The sequence below is a fragment of the Branchiostoma belcheri genome, unplaced genomic scaffold (assembly GCF_001625305.1).
Source record: "Branchiostoma belcheri isolate BF01 breed outbred unplaced genomic scaffold, Haploidv18h27 scaffold15, whole genome shotgun sequence".
Taxonomy (NCBI): domain Eukaryota; kingdom Metazoa; phylum Chordata; class Leptocardii; order Amphioxiformes; family Branchiostomatidae; genus Branchiostoma; species Branchiostoma belcheri.
Window position 1 is genome coordinate 2,855,330 of NW_017802935.1, and position 20,782 is coordinate 2,876,111.

General features: G+C 42.2%; 2 protein-coding genes across 2 annotated transcripts in view; one reads left to right on the forward strand and one right to left on the reverse strand.

The window, feature by feature from the left end:
* LOC109465345 (probable G-protein coupled receptor 158) overlaps positions 1 to 3,482 on the forward strand; it is a 21,456-nt gene extending 17,974 nt beyond the window's left edge. Inside the window, exon 10 of the mRNA XM_019762559.1 lies at positions 1,248 to 3,482. Within this exon, the coding sequence (XP_019618118.1) occupies positions 1,248 to 1,466 (219 nt within the window). The 3' untranslated portion in view covers positions 1,467 to 3,482. The remainder of the gene's footprint in view (positions 1 to 1,247) is intronic.
* An 850-nt stretch (positions 3,483 to 4,332) lies between these two features.
* Positions 4,333 to 20,782, reverse strand: part of LOC109465309 (serine/arginine repetitive matrix protein 1-like) — a 17,581-nt gene continuing 1,131 nt past the window's right edge. Inside the window, 28 exon segments of the mRNA XM_019762509.1 lie at positions 4,333 to 5,805; positions 6,267 to 6,418; positions 6,711 to 6,814; positions 7,165 to 7,212; positions 7,389 to 7,439; positions 7,583 to 7,657; positions 7,877 to 7,942; positions 8,581 to 8,784; positions 8,925 to 8,996; positions 9,659 to 9,697; positions 9,805 to 9,861; positions 9,942 to 10,001; positions 10,303 to 10,473; positions 10,911 to 11,024; positions 11,486 to 11,608; positions 12,384 to 12,464; positions 12,723 to 12,803; positions 13,213 to 13,266; positions 13,412 to 13,486; positions 13,694 to 14,416; positions 14,623 to 14,691; positions 14,940 to 15,040; positions 15,043 to 15,073; positions 15,686 to 15,796; positions 16,128 to 16,202; positions 16,509 to 16,544; positions 17,161 to 17,196; positions 20,435 to 20,555. Of these exon segments, the coding sequence (XP_019618068.1) occupies positions 5,600 to 5,805; positions 6,267 to 6,418; positions 6,711 to 6,814; positions 7,165 to 7,212; positions 7,389 to 7,439; positions 7,583 to 7,657; positions 7,877 to 7,942; positions 8,581 to 8,784; positions 8,925 to 8,996; positions 9,659 to 9,697; positions 9,805 to 9,861; positions 9,942 to 10,001; positions 10,303 to 10,473; positions 10,911 to 11,024; positions 11,486 to 11,608; positions 12,384 to 12,464; positions 12,723 to 12,803; positions 13,213 to 13,266; positions 13,412 to 13,486; positions 13,694 to 14,416; positions 14,623 to 14,691; positions 14,940 to 15,040; positions 15,043 to 15,073; positions 15,686 to 15,796; positions 16,128 to 16,202; positions 16,509 to 16,544; positions 17,161 to 17,196; positions 20,435 to 20,524 (3,105 nt within the window). The 5' untranslated portion in view covers positions 20,525 to 20,555 and the 3' untranslated portion in view covers positions 4,333 to 5,599.

Here is a 20,782-nt window from a genome sequence, read left to right on the forward strand (position 1 = left end):
TCTATTGCAATGTGAAGTCCATGCACTGCAACAGTGTGTGTGTGTGTGTGTGTGTGTGTGTGTGTGTGTGTGTGTGTGTGTGTGTGTGTGTGTGTGTGTGTGTGTGTGTGTGTGTGTGTGTGTGTGTGTGTGTGTGTGTGTGTGTGTGTGTGTGTGTTTGTGTGTGTGTGTGTGTGCCATTCAGCCCATTGAATCCTTCCTGAGAGTATTTTACGTTAACGTTCTAGACATGCGGTCCTGCCAATCATCCACCCGGATGTGACGTACTTAGCCCACTTCCTGCACAGCCAGCTGACCGTCACGGTCATGGTCGGGATCATCTTCATTCCAAAGGTCACTACAATATTTATGTTTACCGAATTAAAACATATTGTTTTTGCTATGCTACGTTTCTTCTTCTTCTACTTCTCCAAACAGTGACCTCTGACCTGACTGAACCAGACTGTCTCTCACCATGGTAACTGGTGTTGGGTTACATAATGTTGCAATTTTATAATAGGAGGGATTTAGACTCCTATCACCATATATGTGGATGTTTTTAGTAAGAATTGACAGAGCAGACCATACGCGAAGGTAAACAGTACACAACAACGTAACATTGCTTTACAAATGTTACGTTTCCAGTTTTTTTTATTTACCATAGTATTGATGTTATAACAGCCTGTGTAACATACTTAGTAAAACTTGTCCTTGTTTTCACTTATGGCCTTTCCTGCTCTTTTGTGTCCCTCATAGCTGCGCCATATTGGCCAGGTGGAGAGGCAAAGACGTGACTTCCGGTCTCGGAAGTTCCGGGCCAGAAGCTACGCCCCTGGACTGGAGCTGGACAACGCCATACCCCGGACCCAGACGAACGGCTCCATCTGCGAGCAGGCTGCAGACCCATCGGAGCTCAGGGTAACTAACATTCTGATAGGCTGTTTAGAGTCACGTGAGCATGACATTGTTTTCCATCGTCCAGCATCTTGGTACAATGGTCCTTATACTCGTTAGTAATATTCCAAACAGTTGGTTCTTCTATACAACTGGACCCAAAGCGTATCGTCGTCATTGGTGCTTCTGCCGACATATTGGTGGCAATCGCACATCATTGATGGGTTGTCACTAATGGGACACCAATATGGCGGATATCATTTGTATCAATTCAATGAAGACATAGCCTAACCTTATGAATGATCATGAAGATGACAATAGAACGTTAACGACAATATGTGTGAGTTTGCCATATTACTTTCTATTTCCCATAGGAGGAACTGAAAAGAGTGTACCAAGAACTGGAGGTGTACAAGCTGAAGACGATGATGATGAACAACCGCCACATCCGCAAGAAGAAGGGCAGAAGACGTCCTCTCATCGCCATGCTGACGTCACGAGCCTCAGACGAGGACTCCGGGGGCGGTCGGGACTCTTCGTTTGATACCCCGAGCGAGCAACGTACGATCACCCCCGAACCACGTGATAGGTGAACTGGCCAATCCCTGGCAACGTGAGAGAGCAACTTGATCTGACGAATCAACGATTCGCTTTCTCCCCAGTCATGGGAAAGCATCCCATTTTTTCAACATCATCATACAGAAAAGAGTAAAGCAAGATGCTTTTTTCAAGTGGCCAGCAGGCCAAGGCAATGCGTCGTCGCTGCGACTCGCGATTTTAGCCAAGCACATTTATGTACTGTTATGTACAGAGGTTTGGCACATGAAGCTTTTCAGTCACGGGGCCGCTGGCTTTACGCCACCATCCGAAGGGACAACTAAAACCCCGACAATAGTGCCCGTGCTAGGTTCGAACCTCCGCCCCATGGATCCACAGATTTCAATCCATTTTAGCTTTTCTCACACACTTATACTTGATGTTGTGCTATGTTGTCTGTTACATCTATGCTTAGGGTCCCCAGGATATATAGTTTGTGATGTACAGTTTCTGTATATCTTAATACTCTACATCGAATAAACGAAAGTGTGCTTTGCTGTATCCAGTTCTTAAACTAAAACAGTGGGGCATGTCAGCAGGTAGGCACATACTTAGTATTGTCTTTATAATACAGAGAACATGTCTTCTACAACTATTAGCTAAAGATGTATACCACAAGTAACAACCTTCGACTACATTCCATATAACATTTAATGGGGACTATATACTATAGAAGTATTACACCTGTCCAGTATTTGGTATCAAAATAGAGTACATCCTCAGAATGAGGCGAAATGTGACGCTTTTCCCATAGCTGGTTGTGCAATGTAGTCTCGCCAAGTCTCGCGTTAGAACACCGGGTTACCCGTGCTCCTCTCCATACGTGTGCTGGGTTCTTTTACCTGCAGAGGTTTGACAGCTGAGGGTTAGGCTGAAAGTACGTCCCCAACCGAAAGGACGAATGAAAACCTTTGGCTAACACTTTTCGTCCCTACTCGCCATGTGTACAAGCCACTATCACGTTCTGTGAACATGTCTGTAACGTTACAGTGATAGAATCAAGGTAGCAAGCTAAAGTTATAACACAGTGGCACTGATTTCACAGTGCTCATTTGTACATGTTGGGCTTTCTTTCAAACTTAGAAAATGGTGATGTAAGTAGTGTTTACATAATACTCTATTGCCCACTCCAGTTAGATATTCAGTACAACAATGTTGGATATAGTACATTTTGTGAAGTAATACCAAACATAGAGGTAAGGCTTTGGGTATTTGTACAGTGAATATGTATAGTGCTCCTAGGCTCCTGCAGTGCTGTTGTAAAATTGTAAGATATTGCAGCTCCTGTAACATGATGACATGTAATATTTTTGGGCCTAGCGAAAACAACGTAACTTGATGGTACGAGCATACATAGAACAGGTATAGTAGAATATATCTCGTGAATATGAATCGTCAACCGTACGCTTGTATTTTGTGAAATTTGTTTTATTTGGTCAAGTATGTCGTTTTTGAGGTAGACTACTTACTTGTATACATGTACTTGATATTGTAAATACTACGCGGACTATTGATTGATTGATTGATTGATATGTGGCCTCCTAAATATTTAACATGTGTTAATCGAAATTATACTTTATATGGTATATGGAAAACTGAGATGAAAGTATGACATGGTTATTTTTGTGTATGTAATACGATGTCGATTCCATTGTATGGTAGTCCCATGAACATAACTTTGTTGTATGTGTATGTTTTACTTGATGTTTTAGATAGATAATATATAGTGCATTGTGTTAGCCGGTTTGCCAATTGTACCTTCTGTAAATATCAACGTTGTTTCTGCAACAGAATGACAAAAGAAAGTCTTTATCAATGTATGTATCTTTGTTACAGTGCTTACTATCACCCCCCAGAGTTGAATGGAATTGCCCTAGACGCCATCTTGATGACGTACCACAGCTCGATGTATATCCAATCCTGAGAGTGTCCTTGTGTTCGTCTTCATAACCACTCCAAATGTCCTTCTCAAAACATCAACCACTCCAGCAATAACAACAACTGTTAGTCCCAATCCATGTCTAGCTTTTACCAGCAAATGTACCTTCATGGTGTCCCCAACTTAAGTCTAGCATCAGACATATACTAGTCTTGTTGTTACAAGTACGGCTTTGTAACATTCGCTTATGTGTATATATAGAGAGAATACGTCATCAACTATAGATCGTTAAAAACGGGTCATCACTGTTTTGCCCTCTCCTAGCAACTGTTTATACTTCACGCCAAAAGGGCATGCCGTTTGAGTAGAGTATAATCCCTGAGAGTCACGAAACCAACCCAGTGTTGTCAAGAGACCACTGCCTTTGTTCTAGTAATCCTTTCATCCGATTTGGAACGACATTCGCTTCCTTACTACATCCTGTACAGCAAATCACAACACAAAAACCAACGAAAGTAGAAAGAACTACTTCGTTTTATTCACAAAGCAGTAATGATCTGTGTGCTAAATGATCGCGCTTCGCCAATGTCATTACAAGATCACAGTTTTCTTTCATGTGCGGGCCGCTGCTAGAACTTCTCACTTGAATAGCTTTACGACGACGTCCTTCTTTTTTATAGGTCAAACCACCAGACCTTTCAGTCACATTTTTGCGACACCAACATGCATGTTACGTAAACCACACCAGGACATTCCATGCAAATCCAGACCAGAATCTATAGTATCTACCAGACGTCCATAAAAAATAAGAAGAATCGAGAACAAAATGACTGAGTATTAAGCTAGAGCAACATTGTAGATCATTTTAGCACCCTAGCTAGGTCTGGCAGAGGCTCAGAAATTCAAACCCAATTGTTTTTTGTTTTTTTTGCAATGACAAAGTTTGTTTGTAACGTACATGTATGATAAAAAACATAATGATCAATGGATTCAAATACAATTGAAATGTTTATTCATTTGCTGCGACTACCATACAGTTACACGCCTAGTTTGTTAAGCGTCACCAGATATGAAATATAGATAGTTGGTCTTAAGGCACATCAAATATAATTCTTGTCCCTTTCAGAGCACAAACACCAAGTTTAATACATCAGGGTTCAAATCAAACAAATATCAAACCATGTAATATCCAGAACAACCAGATGAAAGCACAGATGGCATTGTACACCCCAACAGGTCAAAACTGTACAAAACGTGTGAAATAGTGAAATAACGTCGTCAGGCTTTAATGCCATACATAAGCAATATAAACGCGTATACAATATATTTACAGCGACTAAACCGCATTGAGTCCCTATGAAGTTTTTTTTCGAAAGACAACTCTTTGTTGGTATAACATATAATGAGACAAATAGTCATTGGAAATTTATGAATATTACATCGGCATTTGAGATGCAAAAAATGATACTGATTATTTTATCCCCGTACGAAGTCTTTTAAAGCTTTTGCATCAATGAAAACGATTTTTTGGACAGGTACAGAATCGTTTAATTATATAGGCACTTTGAAACGGCCGCCATGTACGTGTATATGAATGCCACGTACACAAACCAAACAAAATGACAGTCCCTAAAATATATACATGTACAACCCATTCCACAAAATCAGCCACAAATATAGATTTTATGCCATTTCGTCCTGATTTTCCGAAATATTTTGACTGGATATATGTATAAAGGTGGTTTGTGTGATATAACGGTGTAACGAAAACTAAATTACATGAATGTACTTTGACATAGTTGTATTCTGTAGGATGAATCGAACTTTACATACCAAGAGATGCACAATTTCTTGGGAACTCAAAACAAAACAAAACATCACCATATATATCTACATATATATAGTTTCCTAATAAAGGATTTCACAGTATCAATGAAGGGTGTAGAATATACACTGCTCCTTGGTTTAAAAGTCCCCATATTGTTATCAGGTGGATGTCCTCCATAACAAAACACTACCCATTGCAGAAATGACTTGGATACTGAGGTCAGCTACAGCTACCATGCCGCACTGCACAAACATCACCGTAAAGGATACGTAAATGTTCCATTTCTTCGCCTGCGTGTACCTTTACGCAAGCTTTAACGTGTGTTTTAGATGGGAATACGTGCAGTGCCGGTATGTATGATCAATAAGAAGGCACTGAGAACACATGAGGACTTACACACTACCAAGAAACAGGGTCTATCGCTACCCCGTGGTACCGCCCGGGGAGGTCGCCCCGTCCGTTGCGGTGGCGCTGTCGTTGGCTGTGCCCGCGGCGGTGCCCGTCCCCCCGGCCGGGGTCCCGGCGGAGACCGGCTGGTTCTGGTTCGGGTTCACCACGATGGGGTTCAGGTTCTGCGGAACCAGGATGAACCGGGGTGGGGACGTGGGGGCGGGGCCTCCTAAGCCACCTGAGGTGCATAAATTTAACACGAATCAGACAAAAGAAATTATATGAAGCATTGGCTTTCTTTTGCCAGTCATGACTGTTGTATTCAGAAACATACTTCATCAAGAGCCATGCTCATGCACTGTGGGCTACGCGTATCCAGAACCGTACATGGGGACAAATTTACGTTCTTGGATACGCGGAAACTACACAGAATCGGGTCTGAGCTCGAGCCTAGCCCTAACCCATTCAGTCATAAAACTAGATAGGCATGGTTCTGGATACAATAATGACATCCCATAGCATTGCTGCCTTTTGCATTGGTTGTACGGTGAAGTATGGTATGTTTTGATGGTAGAGCGCGATATGTACAACGTAATGGGCATTCGGTTAGTTGTAATGAAGACGACCGGAATTAAGAGATATATGCCCTGAGAATACAACGTTCTCCTCCTCTATTGATAGTCTCTGGGCCAGTCTTACCCAGCCCGATGCAGAGTCCTATGATGAGTCCGACCAGCACGATGGCCAGCGCGATAGCCAGGAACACGGTGATGCACTTCCGCCGTCTGAACACCTCATCATCATCGTCGTCTTTAAACAGTCGGTAACAACATGCACAGCACATGCAGTAGCTGGGGATACAAATGATAAACCTTTGTCATATCCATGAAAAAAATATTTATACAACAAAAAAATATTTGCAAAGTCATGCCCGAAGGCTAATTGCTTGTACAGTATCAAAGTGTAAAGTATCTGTCTAATCAACTCATACTACTACTACGCTTGTCATTATGAAATTTGACTTCTTCTTTGAAGGTATGCCTCTAAGTAATTGTCAATGAGAAAAAAAAAACTGTTGGACATTTGAGAGAAAATGATAATAAAGATTGAGCAAATATGGAACTATTACAAATGATGACATACCCAGCACATGTGTAGCAGGCCTTTTCGGTCCCGCTCAGCTCCTGTATGTGGGCGTCCTTTCTAGACGCCGCCTTCTTTTTCCCGTGTCGTTTCGAGGTTCCCTGCTGGAAAGAATGGATCATGCAAAAAGTAGTTATAATCTGGATCATCTTTTGAAAATGCGGAGCGTCGCCAAATTTCTCATCTGCTCTTCAGAACGAAGATAACGCTGGTTCATCCCTTAGTACAACCTGTTAGTTTAACCCATCACCATAAAGAACAATCCACCACCTTGGCACAAAATGTACGAAAACAGTATCTACGCTAGCATACGAAATGTTACTCCTATCACCACTAATGTATAGTAGTACAGTTAGTACAAAATGTATATCACCAACACCAGAAAAAACATCCACCACCACTATACACCACCACCGGTCTAAAACTACCACCTTTGTCGTGAACCAAGTGTTACCGTTTTCTTAGACGCCATCCAGTCGCCCTTTTTCTTAGCCGGACGGTCCTATATGTTAAGAGGTATGGAGTGATCAGTACAGAATCGCAACGCGCAGTACTACTAAATGGTTACTTAATAGTAGCTGTTAAAATTTCTACTAAAATTAGTTTCTTCTGTATGTAGACTTTATTGTTTCCTTAGGATATACTTCACATTCTTTAAGACATGGTAGAGATGAACACCTTGATCAACGTCTTCCCACTCCCCTTCCGGTCATCCAGAAATTCCGTATCCTGTAACATCATTTGCATCATTACCTTTTTGGCAACGCCAAAGGGGCTTGGCCCATTGTTTCGATAAGTCTGAGGCACAACGGAAAACCTTAGTAATGAGAATCTGACGGAATCGTAGCAACGAAGATGAGAGGATAGGATACCATGTTGAGGTCTTTATCCTTAAGGACCTGGGCTGTATCCTTCCTTTCAAGTTTCCTTTCAAGTGGTTTCACTTCCTGTAGAAGTAATAACAAGAATCTTCATACCCATGGAGCTTAGCGGTAGGTTTTCAAAATAACGGAAGTTTTGCTACTTTTGGTCAGAACGCCACAAAACGAGGGTATGTATGTGCGCTCATGGACGTAACACGAACACTAAAATAGCTATCATCAAGATGTATTCAAGAGCAAAACAAATTGTGCAAAGGCAACCGAATGGTTTAAGTAAACTTTTACCGCAGTCTTTACCGGTTCGTCTGTCGTCTGGTACTTTTTCTCACTGAAGGATGGTTTCTTTTTCGACTGAGTAAAGATTAGATAAAAGATCACAACAGAACAATAGTTATCATTCTGTAATAAGACATAGGAACACAGCAATTCCAATCTTCTGTTAGATTTCAAAACTTGAGACGTCGTACTGTCGTAGACTCGAATATGGTGGACACATTTGGAAAATGGAAAAAAGTAAAAGACATGTTCCAATTCTAATCGCTAGGGCAAAGCGGCTGTCTTGAGTCCTCGTGTCACTCTTAAAAGCATTTTTGTTGGTCGAATGTGCAGAAACTTCTAAAGAATATTATTGCAGGTCTTCAATACTCGTAGCATGAACATGGAACACAGAAACCTACCTACAAAAGCGTTCTGGACTTTGCAAATTTTGTGTTTTTACTTTATGTTTCTTCAACTGATCAACGCTAATGCAAAGATTAAATTGTAGATTAGAGTTAAACCAGCGTCCAATGCTTTTGGCCCTTTTCTCAATTTGCAGTTGGAATTATTATGGGGTTTAAAGCCTAAAACATCCCGACAATGATAATCTGCAAAGCAGTAGTTTACACAGCTGTGGATCGATTAGCTGATGCTATTAGGTTTGTGTACGTAGAACTGGCATCTGTTTGGTTTGAAGACTGGATGCTTTTAAGAGTGACATGGGGCCTTACCACAGAACCGTTCTCCTGAAGAGGCGGCGGCAACTTTGGTTTGGGTGATTTGGCCTTCACTGGGCCTGTAGCGGGTGCTGCTTTAGCATTAGCATCTTTCTGTTGCGCTTGCGTAACTTCCGGTGTGGGAATTGTGGGATTTTTCTGTGCGGAAGTGGGTGCTGTTTCGGGTGTTAACCGCTGGCTAGCTGCGCTCTGTGACTGCTACGAACGGTAAATCATTGATGCATCAAAATAACACTCAACAACCTTTATAGTGCTTGAGACTTCTGTTAAAAAGATAATGTAGCTTTATACATCATTCACTCATGTATATTTTCTTATCGTAACGTGAGCTCTGGTACCTTGGTGTTACTGGTCGAGGTTTCCTTTTTAGGAGGAGCTAAGTCCTTCTGAAGATCATGGAATGGACCGTCCTATTTGTAGAAACATTGGCCATAATGAGATGCTTGAAAACAGTGACGCAGATCTCAAACAATTGATGATAACGTATGCTTCTTTTTGTTCTTCTAAAACTCAGTATAAGACAAGTTTGGCTTGTCTCTTTATACAATTATGTTCGAAAACGTTAACTTAGGTTATTTTGATTTCTTTGTTACATGTACATTTACGTAAAGATTGTACAACATATGTAGCGCAGACTAGACTTGCAGGCTAGACTGGGATTCACTAACAATTCACTGCAAATTATCTTATACCATACCACCACCATTTATGCTAACACATCACAGAACTACTGCAGAAGCTGTCACCCTAATAGCAACACTGAATAGCGCTAGTGCTGCCATGCACGCATTACCATATAACTGTAGGTACCATATCTTTAGATCCAGACCATGGTTACTACTCAATGTACCACCACCTACACCATAGCCTACACCACAACCTAAACCACCACTTACACCATAGCCTACACCACAACCTAAAGCACCACCTACACCATAGCCTACACCATAACCTAAAGTACCACCTACACCATAGCCTACACCATAACCTAAACCACTATCTACACCAAAACTAAACCACCACCTACACCATAACCTACACCACCACCGTATCATAACAGGCAAATCTAAACCTTTTTAGTCTCGTCCACTGTTTTCACAGAAGCTGGTTCCTGTTGATAGAACGTGTAACTGTTAACGTTTTCAACAACACTTTAGGAAAAAGATCATTTTATTAAGCACAAAAATACAGAAAACAGTAAAAGGATCAAATTATAACCTCTTTCTTTGGTGGAGACGCAGCCGTAGGTACCTGTAAACATATACAATCAAATATCTTATTTGGAAACAGTGTTTTAAAATCTCAGAACTTGAAAAAGAACGTTCAAATCTTCCGTGCGAAAAAAATGTCCCAACCTTTATGGTAGGGCTTGTTGTTCGTATCTCTGGAGGTTTGGATACAGAGGGTGGTCGCTCCTGAAATGGGTGAGCTTATGTTAGGTCTTTATTAACGTTAACATCATTAGTTTTCACTAGTGCTGTCCTTAATTGTCAAATTACGTTATCTGCAAATGTGTGTGAACAAATTCTTGTCAAACATGTCATGTTTAGTCCAATATGTGATAGTCATCATCCAAGACCATGGAATCTGGTCGGCATGGAATCTGCTATGGTCATTGCATTGCCGGCTCTCTCTACATACCGCAATGCCCGGTAAACAACGCAAATGTCCTTCAAGATCTGTTAATCAAATCATTCAGTTATATCTGTGCATCACCTGCCCGGGCCTTGGCGCGTGGTTATTTTGGCTGCCCGATGTTGACGGGATCGGCTGTGGAGTTTTGGTGAGCTGCGGAGCGTGTGGAGGAACCGGTGATTTTACCTTGGGCGGAACGGGCGATTTCGCCGACGGAGGTACGGGCGATTTTGCCTTAGGAGGCGTGTTTTCCTACAAAACCATCATTGCCATGTTATCGGAATGCTTTGTATTGTAAATGCATGTTTCACGTGAATTCCTAACTAACCTACTTGATTAAGTAGCTATAATGGGGGAGGGGGGTAGTTAGGTTAGTTTAGATAGTTAGGGCCCAGTCACATACGTTGTGCGATTGTCGTGCGATCGGAAACCGAGCATTCTTGTGATAGTCGTGTATGTGCCCAGCAAAAAGTCAGCTGTCTTAGATCCTTGTCGGTGGTTGGTTGTGTCACATCCTGCCTGAAAATTCTACGGCATCAAAACCGTACGACGATCTACAACGTATGTGACTGCACCGCAAGTTAACCTGTTGTTTACCTAGCTATGGTTAAGCTGTTTAACTGCAGTGTTACAGGTAATAGGCATAGATGTTTAGTGTATTTATTGCGATTTGAACGTTGATCCATCACCTGGCCCTGTTTAGGTGCATCATTCTTATTAGAGTCTGTGGCTGAGTCAACCGGTTGGGAGGGTTTGTTGGGTTGCGGTTGAGCAGGTTGTTTTCCTGAAGTTGGACGATTTTCCTACAAAACCGCCACCCAGGAGTAGTTAAAATAACATCTTTCTCTCTCATAATCAGCTACACTGTCCCTTCTTACATTATTTACATCTTATGGAACATTAACTCGTTGATTGAATTAAGTTAAGAAATTAAATTAAGTTAAGAAAACTGCTTACATTATAATATCCTCATCATGATCACTAACTAGACTTACGAACCTACATTTTTCTTCACAAAACTACTTTTTAAAAGTTTTGTTAAAGCTAGTTCAGTTATTGTTTATCGTGAAAATAAACTAAGGATTCGTTGTTATATGTAATTCTAACTACATTTAGCAAATGTTTACATTTAGCTACAAGCCTAACCTTGCCCCTTAGAGTAAAAGAATTACAAATATAAGATATTAACTGTTCTTTGAAGTAAAAAGCATTAGAGATATTATCAAAGATGACAAAGGAAATTGAAAGACAGTGAGTTAATCACCTTCCCGTATTCAGTTGGATTGCCAAGAAAGGCCGCTGATGTAGACGGAAACGGGCCTTGGTCTTTGGCGGGTTGTTGCAGCCCTGGTTGGATGGAATCTTTTGAAGAAGGCGGCCTGTTATCCTATGGAATCACCATTGGTGGGTTATTGACAGGTGGTATTTCTATCCGGGCGATTTTTAGATAGACACAATTTACATGCGGGCTGCATTGAAGTTTTATGCAAAGTGTTTTAGAAGTGCCTAACTACAAGCAAGCGAAATGTTTCCAATATAATTGCAAGTTCTGGAAACTAGGATTTGATGCAGAAAGGTTATCGATCGAGAAACGTGACGGGCTCTGATTTCAATAGATGATTTATGAAGAACATGAATGTTTCCCATTTTATGAAGAAGCCTTTAATGCTTATAGATATGCTACTAGCAAATTTTCATGGTTATATGCAGTAATTGTGGTGGATGTGGCGAGTGAGTAACAATGTCTTTTAGTGATACTACGGCAATGGCTGAACACTAGTGATGGTAGACAGGTATGCTAGTGTGTATGTCAAAGTTTCCATGGCTCTTATGTCCTTATGTCTGAAGGGTTAAAAATGTATTTATCCTATTTTGCAACAATTACAGAAACAAGGGACATTATCTATGCGGCAGTCTAAGAGAGCTTGCGAATTTACGCGAAGATCATTGAAATGTTAAGACCTTTTCTTGTTGAACGTCTTCCATTGGTATAGGGTCTACAAAAACAACAGATTTTCTTGGCTTCTGCGGAAAATCAGGAAAACAAACCCTCTCAAATCACATCATCTTTATCTTCACTGCGCTGCAAATCTAAAGCAATATCAGCAATTTAACATATACTGTAGGGAAGAGCCATAGCCTATGGTCGGGCATACTACAACCTTATTGGGTGTCGGTCTCCTCCGTCCATCGGTAGGTTTCATAGCGCTTATCAGTCCAGTTGGGCTGCTGACACCTGGCTCCTAGAAACCAACACCAAAGGCGATTATCTTCAATTTTAAAGATGTCATATATCTAGGAACTCAACTATATATGCCTGGTTTACCTTACAAGCGTTTCATCACTTATGTTAAGGGCTATGGAACCAAATGAGTGGATTCAAGCCTGTTGATAAAACAGAAGTTAAGTTAACGCAGTCTTGTTATAAAAGGAAACTTAACACCTTATTCCCAAGACTATGCTAGCTACCACCGGGTTAAAAGCGTAAACAACATGCGTACGACTTCTTCCACGGGAGTTATCCGTCTTTCCGAGGACGCGGGCCGTGAGGAGGGCGGGGACCGAATCAGTCTGCCGTCATCCTGTGGGAGATAGCAGCACCTTTAAAAACCTCATGCTTAAGAGCTCGCATTCAGGAAATGTTATATTATGCCCATGTATTTGTTACTATCACCTCATTCTTGGGAATCTAAAGCTAGATCGCTAACACCACTGTTTTTTTAAGAGGAAAATCATTTCGTTAGCTCTAGACACTGTTTACTTCTGATAATACCCATTTTCCAAATCAAAGAAAGTTGTATCTGTCATACACACAACACATGTGCTGGTGTGTTACGCCGAAAGGCGGTTATACCGGCTATACAGATACAGATACAGATACAGATGTTACGATCCCAAAGGATTATGATACAGATGTGTCAAGTTATATAGCTACCACCAATAAAACCTTAACCCCAGAACGTAACACTGCTAAATATATTATACAACCACCATTCTGTCGTCCGGATGCTCCGCGTTCCAAACCTCCGCCTTTGAGTTTGGGTTCTAAAATAATGGGTAAGCAGGCGTCAATGCTTTAGCAAGCACTTGCAATGTGCATTTTAAATGAAAATATCTAAAAGCAATCGGAAAGAATCGAAGAAAAGCCAGCTTATGCTTAATAGCTGTTATGTGCACAGCTTGTTGTTACCCGTTTGTCTGGAGGTCTGTGGTTGCCGTGTGAGTGTCTTCTGGGATTGTCTTCCTGGCCGTGGTGATCATTGTTCTGGGCGTTGGTGAGCGCAAAGCAATGGGAGATATTATTGTTAGTGGTTAGCAGAAGCGGAAACATTAGAAGAAGCACAGATTCCTTACAAATAGTACTGCATAAATGACATGATGTTAAGTGTTAAACGTGGAACATCTACTTCGGAAATCAGTGAATATACTGCCGATGAGGAAAGTTGGACGTTTGCTTTGAACAAGCATCTACCTTTCCTTCGGGCATGGACTGCCGGCGTCTCTCGGCTGACGATAGCCCTTCGTCGCGGCCGGGTTGGGTTCTCCTCTGTCCCGCAGAATCGTATATCTCGTCGGGGTAGCCCGTCCTGCGGTTGGGAGAACGGGCTCTCTGGCTCGGAGGCCCCGGCGCCAGGTTCGGAGACCGGCTTCGTCCGCGCGAACCGTCGGCCTGTCGGGACGGAGAGGGCCACCGCCGCCCTCCCCGAGGGGAGCCGACCAGCTTTCGCGTAGCGGGCCAGTTTCCTCTTCTCGGGGACCCGGCCCGATTCGGGGAGCGACGTCGGCGATCAGGGGATCCGCTTGGCCGGTTGGGTGAGCGGCGCCTCCCAGCTGGCGAGCCGGGCCGATTGGGCGAGCGCCGCCGGTTGGGCGAGCCGGGCCGATTGGGCGAGCGGCGCCTTCCAGGCGAACTAGCCCGGTTTGGAGAACGGCGGCGTCCTGTTGGTGAACCGGGCTGCCGGTTTGGCGACGGCCTTCTACCCCTTGGAGAGGCAACCGGCCTGTTGGGCGACCTGCTCCGCCGGCCTGGGGAGTTGGGTCTGCGGTTCGGAGAGGCTCTTCGTCCGGACGGCGGGGACCTTCGGGCGGGATGCGGGCCCTGGCTCGGGCCGTCTGTTTGCTTTTCCGGGGGGCGTTCGCTCGGACCGCGGTGCGCCTCCCGGGGCGCTCTCGGAGGAGGTTCAACCTCATCGGGCTACACGGTTAGACCAAACAGAACAAAGATAGTGCAAGAGGGATAGGTTTGTGTTAGTTGCAAGGCACAGCATCACAGGTACATTAAATATTAGTATGTAAGCATCAACAATGCAAAAGCAGGAACTCCATAAAACGCGTTACAAGCCGACTGTGCAATGCACTGCACTCCAAGCCAATGTACAAGACCTGTAAATGTGTCTTTACCTTGCCGGTTTTGATTGTGACATGCTTGCCAGGCTTGCCTGCTCTCTCCTGATGTCTTGCCAGCAAACCCTACAGATACGACACACATCTTATGCCCAAATTGAACATGGATGTTTCAAGCTTTCCCAGCGTTAACACTTTTCTACGTTTGCTGTCTGATATCGCCAAGCTTCGAAACGTTAGCATCTTTTCAATCAAAAGTTTTCCCGGTCGTACTATGTAACTAGCACGTTGGCTAGTGTTCTGCCACCTAAAAGCAGTAGTTTAACTGTTTTACAATATAGCGTTTTTGCTAGTATCATACTGTAGTCTGGTACCTGCCAGGCATTATGTGGCTTTTCAGTGATCGGCTTTTCGCCCCTGAAAAGGGAGCCGCGTCGGAGCTGTTCAAGAGTTTCCTTGACAACTGCTGGCTCACTTTTTTCACAGGAGTGGCAGGTTTAGGGACAGGCTGTTAGTACGGAGACAGAGACAGACACATGTTAACAGCACACGGATGGTGGTTAGTAGGTACAGGTTATGGTTAATTAGATGACAAGACAGTGATGTTGTTCATGATGTTGACAATGACAGTTGTTCAGGAGATTGTTGATGAATGAAGGGGTTGACACAATGTGAAGAAACATGACATACTGGTGGCATATATCATAACGGAACAACGTACATTTCTTTGCAGACACTGAGGACAGGATTTGTGTATATGGAGTCAACATACCAGTAATGCACGTAAGCATTAAGACGACAAGAAACACGGCACACAATAAAGATCTCATGAGTGACACAAGGCAAATGAACAAAGAACATGACACAGACGCATGGTGATGAGTACGTGATTCCACAGAAGCAGTCTTCGGTGTACGTACGAGAATACACAGCGTTAGCCTAAGAACACACGCGCGCACAGACATCAAGCTCTGTTATTGAAAAGCAGTTAAGTGACGTCGGAGACGACATGAGAACCAGGCTTCTGGCACAAGTTCTAGGGTTATGTTACAGGATATGAGTGTTAAGTTCCCAGTACCCTGACGGTGTAACTTCATCAGACACCTTACATATAGCTTACCTGTGCGTCAGGTGTGTGGTACCGCGGACTGGCGCGCTCCTCGTTGTACCCGGAGTCGGCGTCGTGATTGGGCGACGTTTGCCTCGGCTTCCCGCCTGGGTGGTACTGGTACTGATGATTGACATGGCGAAAGATATACGTAATCAGGGACTCATGAATATTCATGAGGTACACGTTTGCCACACAGCCACCATGATGGATTTCAAGGGCACTCAACGTATCAATGAGTAAGTGTGCCCTTTTTCTATGCAATTTACAGATTAACTTTCGTAAGAAACAACAGAATAATAAAGTTAAATGAAAATATTCTACTGATAGCAAGCCCATATATTATCCCTTTTGCTCAAACTACCACAGGCTTATGTCTTTGATTTCTATGCAAAAACAGTATTGTTTCATTTGGTTCAGTTCATTTTGCTATATGTAGATATTATGAAGGTACCTTGTTATTTGCCGCTTGTTCCAACTCAAATGAGTTTTCCTCTGTGAGTTTTGGGTGGAAGCCAGTAGAACCATGCTGGAAATAGAAGTGCGTCAAACCAAGGGGGATGTATGGTCAAACTACAAGAAACTACACATTTACAGCATGAGACCTAATATATATTCTACTCATTTTGCAATCACCAACATTTGGATATAGAGCGCCTTTGACTTTGACAAGGTATCGTTACATATCTAGCCTCAGTATTTCTACCTATGATAATACTGATTATTTTCATAAAGCGACGTTGATCATTATCATTAACATCTTAAATAACACAAGTTTCTCTATCTCACAACACAAATCTCTATGTCTATCAAAATCATCAGGATCCACATTTACCTCGTGAAACTGCTTTCTCAAGGACCCCCAACGAGTCTGGAACGTAAAAGAAGATTTCATCAGTTTGAAACTTTACCAGTGCGCCTTTTTTCTTCATTTAACCTCGTCTTAATTTACTTCAATGCAGAGCTAGACTAGCAAAACACATGGCCAGTGCATTAGATGTACATGGTAGATAGATGTACAGGATATACCCTAGGCCATGTTGATTTGATTATATGGATGACATCCTCTGGGAACCCCAAAACTGATGCGCGCGTGCGAATAAAAAAAAAAGTTTTGCAAAGAAAAAAAAGTTGCTTTCACTATGAAATCTACGTGGTCATGAAGGTTGAACAAATGGCACAGAATATGTTATGGCGAATAATCTACTCTTCGAATTCATTTCTTTACATTTTTGTCTTTTTTCCTTTGATTTTGGCATTCTACGACATTGGTATCGTTTCTAAATATTTTCCTTGCAACTTATGGTATATATTTGCTCATTTAGTAACTGTTTTGCACGATTTACAGTATGGTTGAAAACTTTTTTTTTTTTGGAAATGGCCGAAAATTCATGCGCGCGCGGATGTCATCCATATAATCAAATCAACATGGCCCTAATTGAAATAGACAAAATATAGAACTTATACCAGATTATTTCATTACTAACCTTGTCATCTTTGTCGAAGTTTTTCCTTCTAACACGCTGTGGAGTTTAAATTCAAACATGAAACAAACATCAATAACTGTAACCGTAGGAGGGCCTTCAGTTACATGGCAATTATAGAAGAAGTAGCATGTTGAAATTGACATTTGCATGTGATATAGTTACATCTACAAACACAACTATTGTGACTATCGCTTCTACCTTAAATTATATGTCAAAGGTGATATCAAAGGATGTCAGGATGGGGCTTTCAACTCCTCATTGTAATGTTACATTTTCAAAGTTAAGTAACGTGAAATATGGCAACGTTAACTTCAAATAACATGTATCTAAATTTCTTGTCAGTGTTGGAGTTGAAAGATCCATTGCAGAAATTCGTCAAGCGTATGTGGAGGAAATTATGGGACTAATTCTTTAAATACGTCTTATTTTAAACCGTCATCTCGTCATGTAATGTTAGTCCGTGCGAAAGAACAGTTAGAAATTACTACTTTGATCGTCTGAATCTATTGATCTCCAAAATTACCACGCATTTCTGGTGCTACTTTTACTCTAAAGAGTAGAGAATGGAATTGGCTGCTCACGAAGCATGAAACGTCAAGTAGTAGAACAATTTTTGATAAGTGCCTTTTGTGAATTTCTGACCTTTATTTGAAGTGCCCCGTATCTAAGGGTGGGCCATGGTCAAAGGCAGTGAGAGCCAGAGAGAGCACCCCGCATAGTTGAAGGATTTTGTTCGGTTTCTCTAATGCTATCGATGACCAAGTTTTCATTGAGAAAGTCGCCAGATACTTGAGACCATGTGGTTTGATGTTGATCTTGAATATCAATGGTAGCTTGATTTATAGGTCATTTAGTTGGCTGACATGGAGAAGCATGTCTCTCGTGCACTCATATACATGTAGCAATTTTACATCCTGCCGTAGATTTCGCATAAGCTCTTGGTTGTCTAATTCTTTCAATTTGTGTTGTTGAAAACTCAGACACAATCATTGGAAAAGAATCTAGATCTAGAAACCCCTACCAAACATTTCCGTGACTAACTTCCTCGGATTAGCAAGAGACTGTCTACGGAGGTTCTTTATTCAACAACCAGTTGTTTTTTTTTATCCGACCATATGCCACCTTCTTCAGGGCAACAATGACTGGTTCTGGTTCGTACTGTAGCTAAGTGTCAGATTACATGCCCTGAATATGGTTCCAGAAAAAAAATGAATGGTTGTTGAAAAAGATCCTTCTCATACCTACCAAACACTAAAAAAATTTAAAAATTTTATCTATGTTTATATACTACTTCTTTACGCTGTCTTGTGATTATTTTTTTTTACCGTCATGACTTCTTCCAGTTTCTGCTCCACGTCCGGATTAATCGACAGCCTCGCCACAGAAATCCTCTGTAGTCCGTCAGGAGAGGAGACAAGCGTTAGAGAGGCGCAACAGGGAAACAGCACAGTGGGCAGCCTGGGTGCCAGACGACGCTGGCGTTCATAAAGCGATAGATTTTTTTTTGTAGAAAGAAGCCCTAATGTCCGCTACTGTATCCGCCGCCCAACCCCAGGCTGCCCCAAACCCAATATCTTTCACGCCGGACGCGAGGAGATAATTAGAGCCAGGGCGCAAATCAGGGTCGGCGGGGCGTGTGGCGTTCCCTGGCCGAGGGATTATCGCTCACTCGCGGTAGGGGATGGCACACAGGCTACACAGTGGGCAGCAGTAGCCAGGTAAGTAGCCCCACTCTCCAGGCAGAGCTTAAGGCTTCGGCTTAGTTTTGGCGTGTTTTATTATTATATGTGTTTTTATCGGGTTTTGTTTTTTGTACTGGTATATTTCTTTACGCCAGCCAATGGTTACTGCCTGACCGATTTGATACTGTCTTTGCAGCCATCGAAAGATCTGCTTGGAGATTTAACAGCCTCCGACTGACAGGCTCTTTTCATCCTACTTCATGACTCATTGAGTTTCATTAAATACATGGACGGGTAGCTGAAGTGGTCTGCGTGCAAGGCTATGCCGGATTTGGTATAGAAAATGCTCACATCGTTAATCATCGTAGTCAAAAAATAGTGGTTCAAAATGTCTGGAGGGACTGTTTTTAATTAAAGAGAATTTCGCTTCGCTAGATCCGTCTGCTTACAAAAGTACTTTTCAACGTACTTATCAGCTCCAATAATACATTATAGGCTAGAGTGTACGTCTCCTTCTGTTCTTAGTTTAGACGAAATGTTTTGTAGTCAGTGAAGGTGAAGGAACATGCAGGCAGGTGGTTTTGGTAAAAGTGGTAGTAAAAGTAAGCGTGCTTAGAGAAGAAAAGGGCGGTGTGATGAAGTGCACATTTGTCACACGGTTGTCGTCAACATGTCAGGTCAAATACACACTACCTGTCACCCACGTCAACACTACAAATGATTAATCAGCAAAAAGTCATTAACGGCCATTAACTGACCAGTCCCATGCTACAAAGCGGTCTGCAGTACACGTACACGTTTTCCATTTTGCGGCTGCAATTGCCCCCCGGATGTAAAAAGCCTTCCGCTAAAAGAAAAGCCTCTTTTCATACACAACAAAAACAATCATGGGGCACAATTCATTACCTGGATTTAAGTCTATCCTAGGTGGCCCTTAACAGCATAACCTGTTGTTGGTATGTATTCATCAAAGGCAAAATACCTATACAACCGTCTTCTTCACACAATGGCAAAACAACTTTTTTACGTCGTCATTGGGCACAAAATTGTTTACTGGTTGGAAGTTCTCTTTAACAAAAAGGCGTCTGAGTCGAGTGAAGTACTAAAATAACAGTCTAGCTGAGCAGTTCAAACAGTAGACACTTAAAGGCGTGCGTTTGTCTTTCCATAAGCTTTACAAAACTTTCTACTTTACAAGAAAAACATCTGCTATTGAAAGTGTCCGTGTGGCATTGTTTCGGACCGTAGACTATCAGTTTTCCGTGGCGCTTTTGATAAAACTACTCCTGAATGTAGCGATTTTCCGAGTGCGTAGCGCAGTAACAAAAGAACGAATGTTACAACTTTAGTAACGTTTTGCAATCACACTCTTGTACTTTTCCATACACTTGTCCTAGTTCAAAAGCTGCATGATTGGAGACCTTTCTCGTAAAATAAAGCTTTTCAGCCTTGGTTCTATTTTTTAGTTTTCCGATGCAGATAAATGCCCATTCTACCTAAACGTGCAATGTTTAAACATACACTTCAAGAGTAAGTTATCTGTACATGATACGTAGTGGTTGTATAGCAGTGTTGTTTGTAGAAACCCTTACCCTGGCAGCTGCCTCGTCGATATGCCCCTCCCTCTCTATGCCGTGCAGAGGTGTGGGGGACTGACTGGGGTTGATCTTGTGCCCTGACATCCTGTCAGACACCGTCAGCTATACTCTAGAACTGGAACAACGGGATAAAATCACTCAATTGTCATCCATTGATAGAGACCGGTGCAATGGCCAAATGTTACCGTTGTTGGTCGTAAGTTCAATCCTAGTAAACTACATACCAAAGACTACGTACGTATTGGACTTTCTCAACATAGATCTGGAACAACAGGGTAAAGATATCATTCACTTGTATCATGATGTCTCTTTTGTTTTTCTGCTGTCAACGGAAAGAAATTC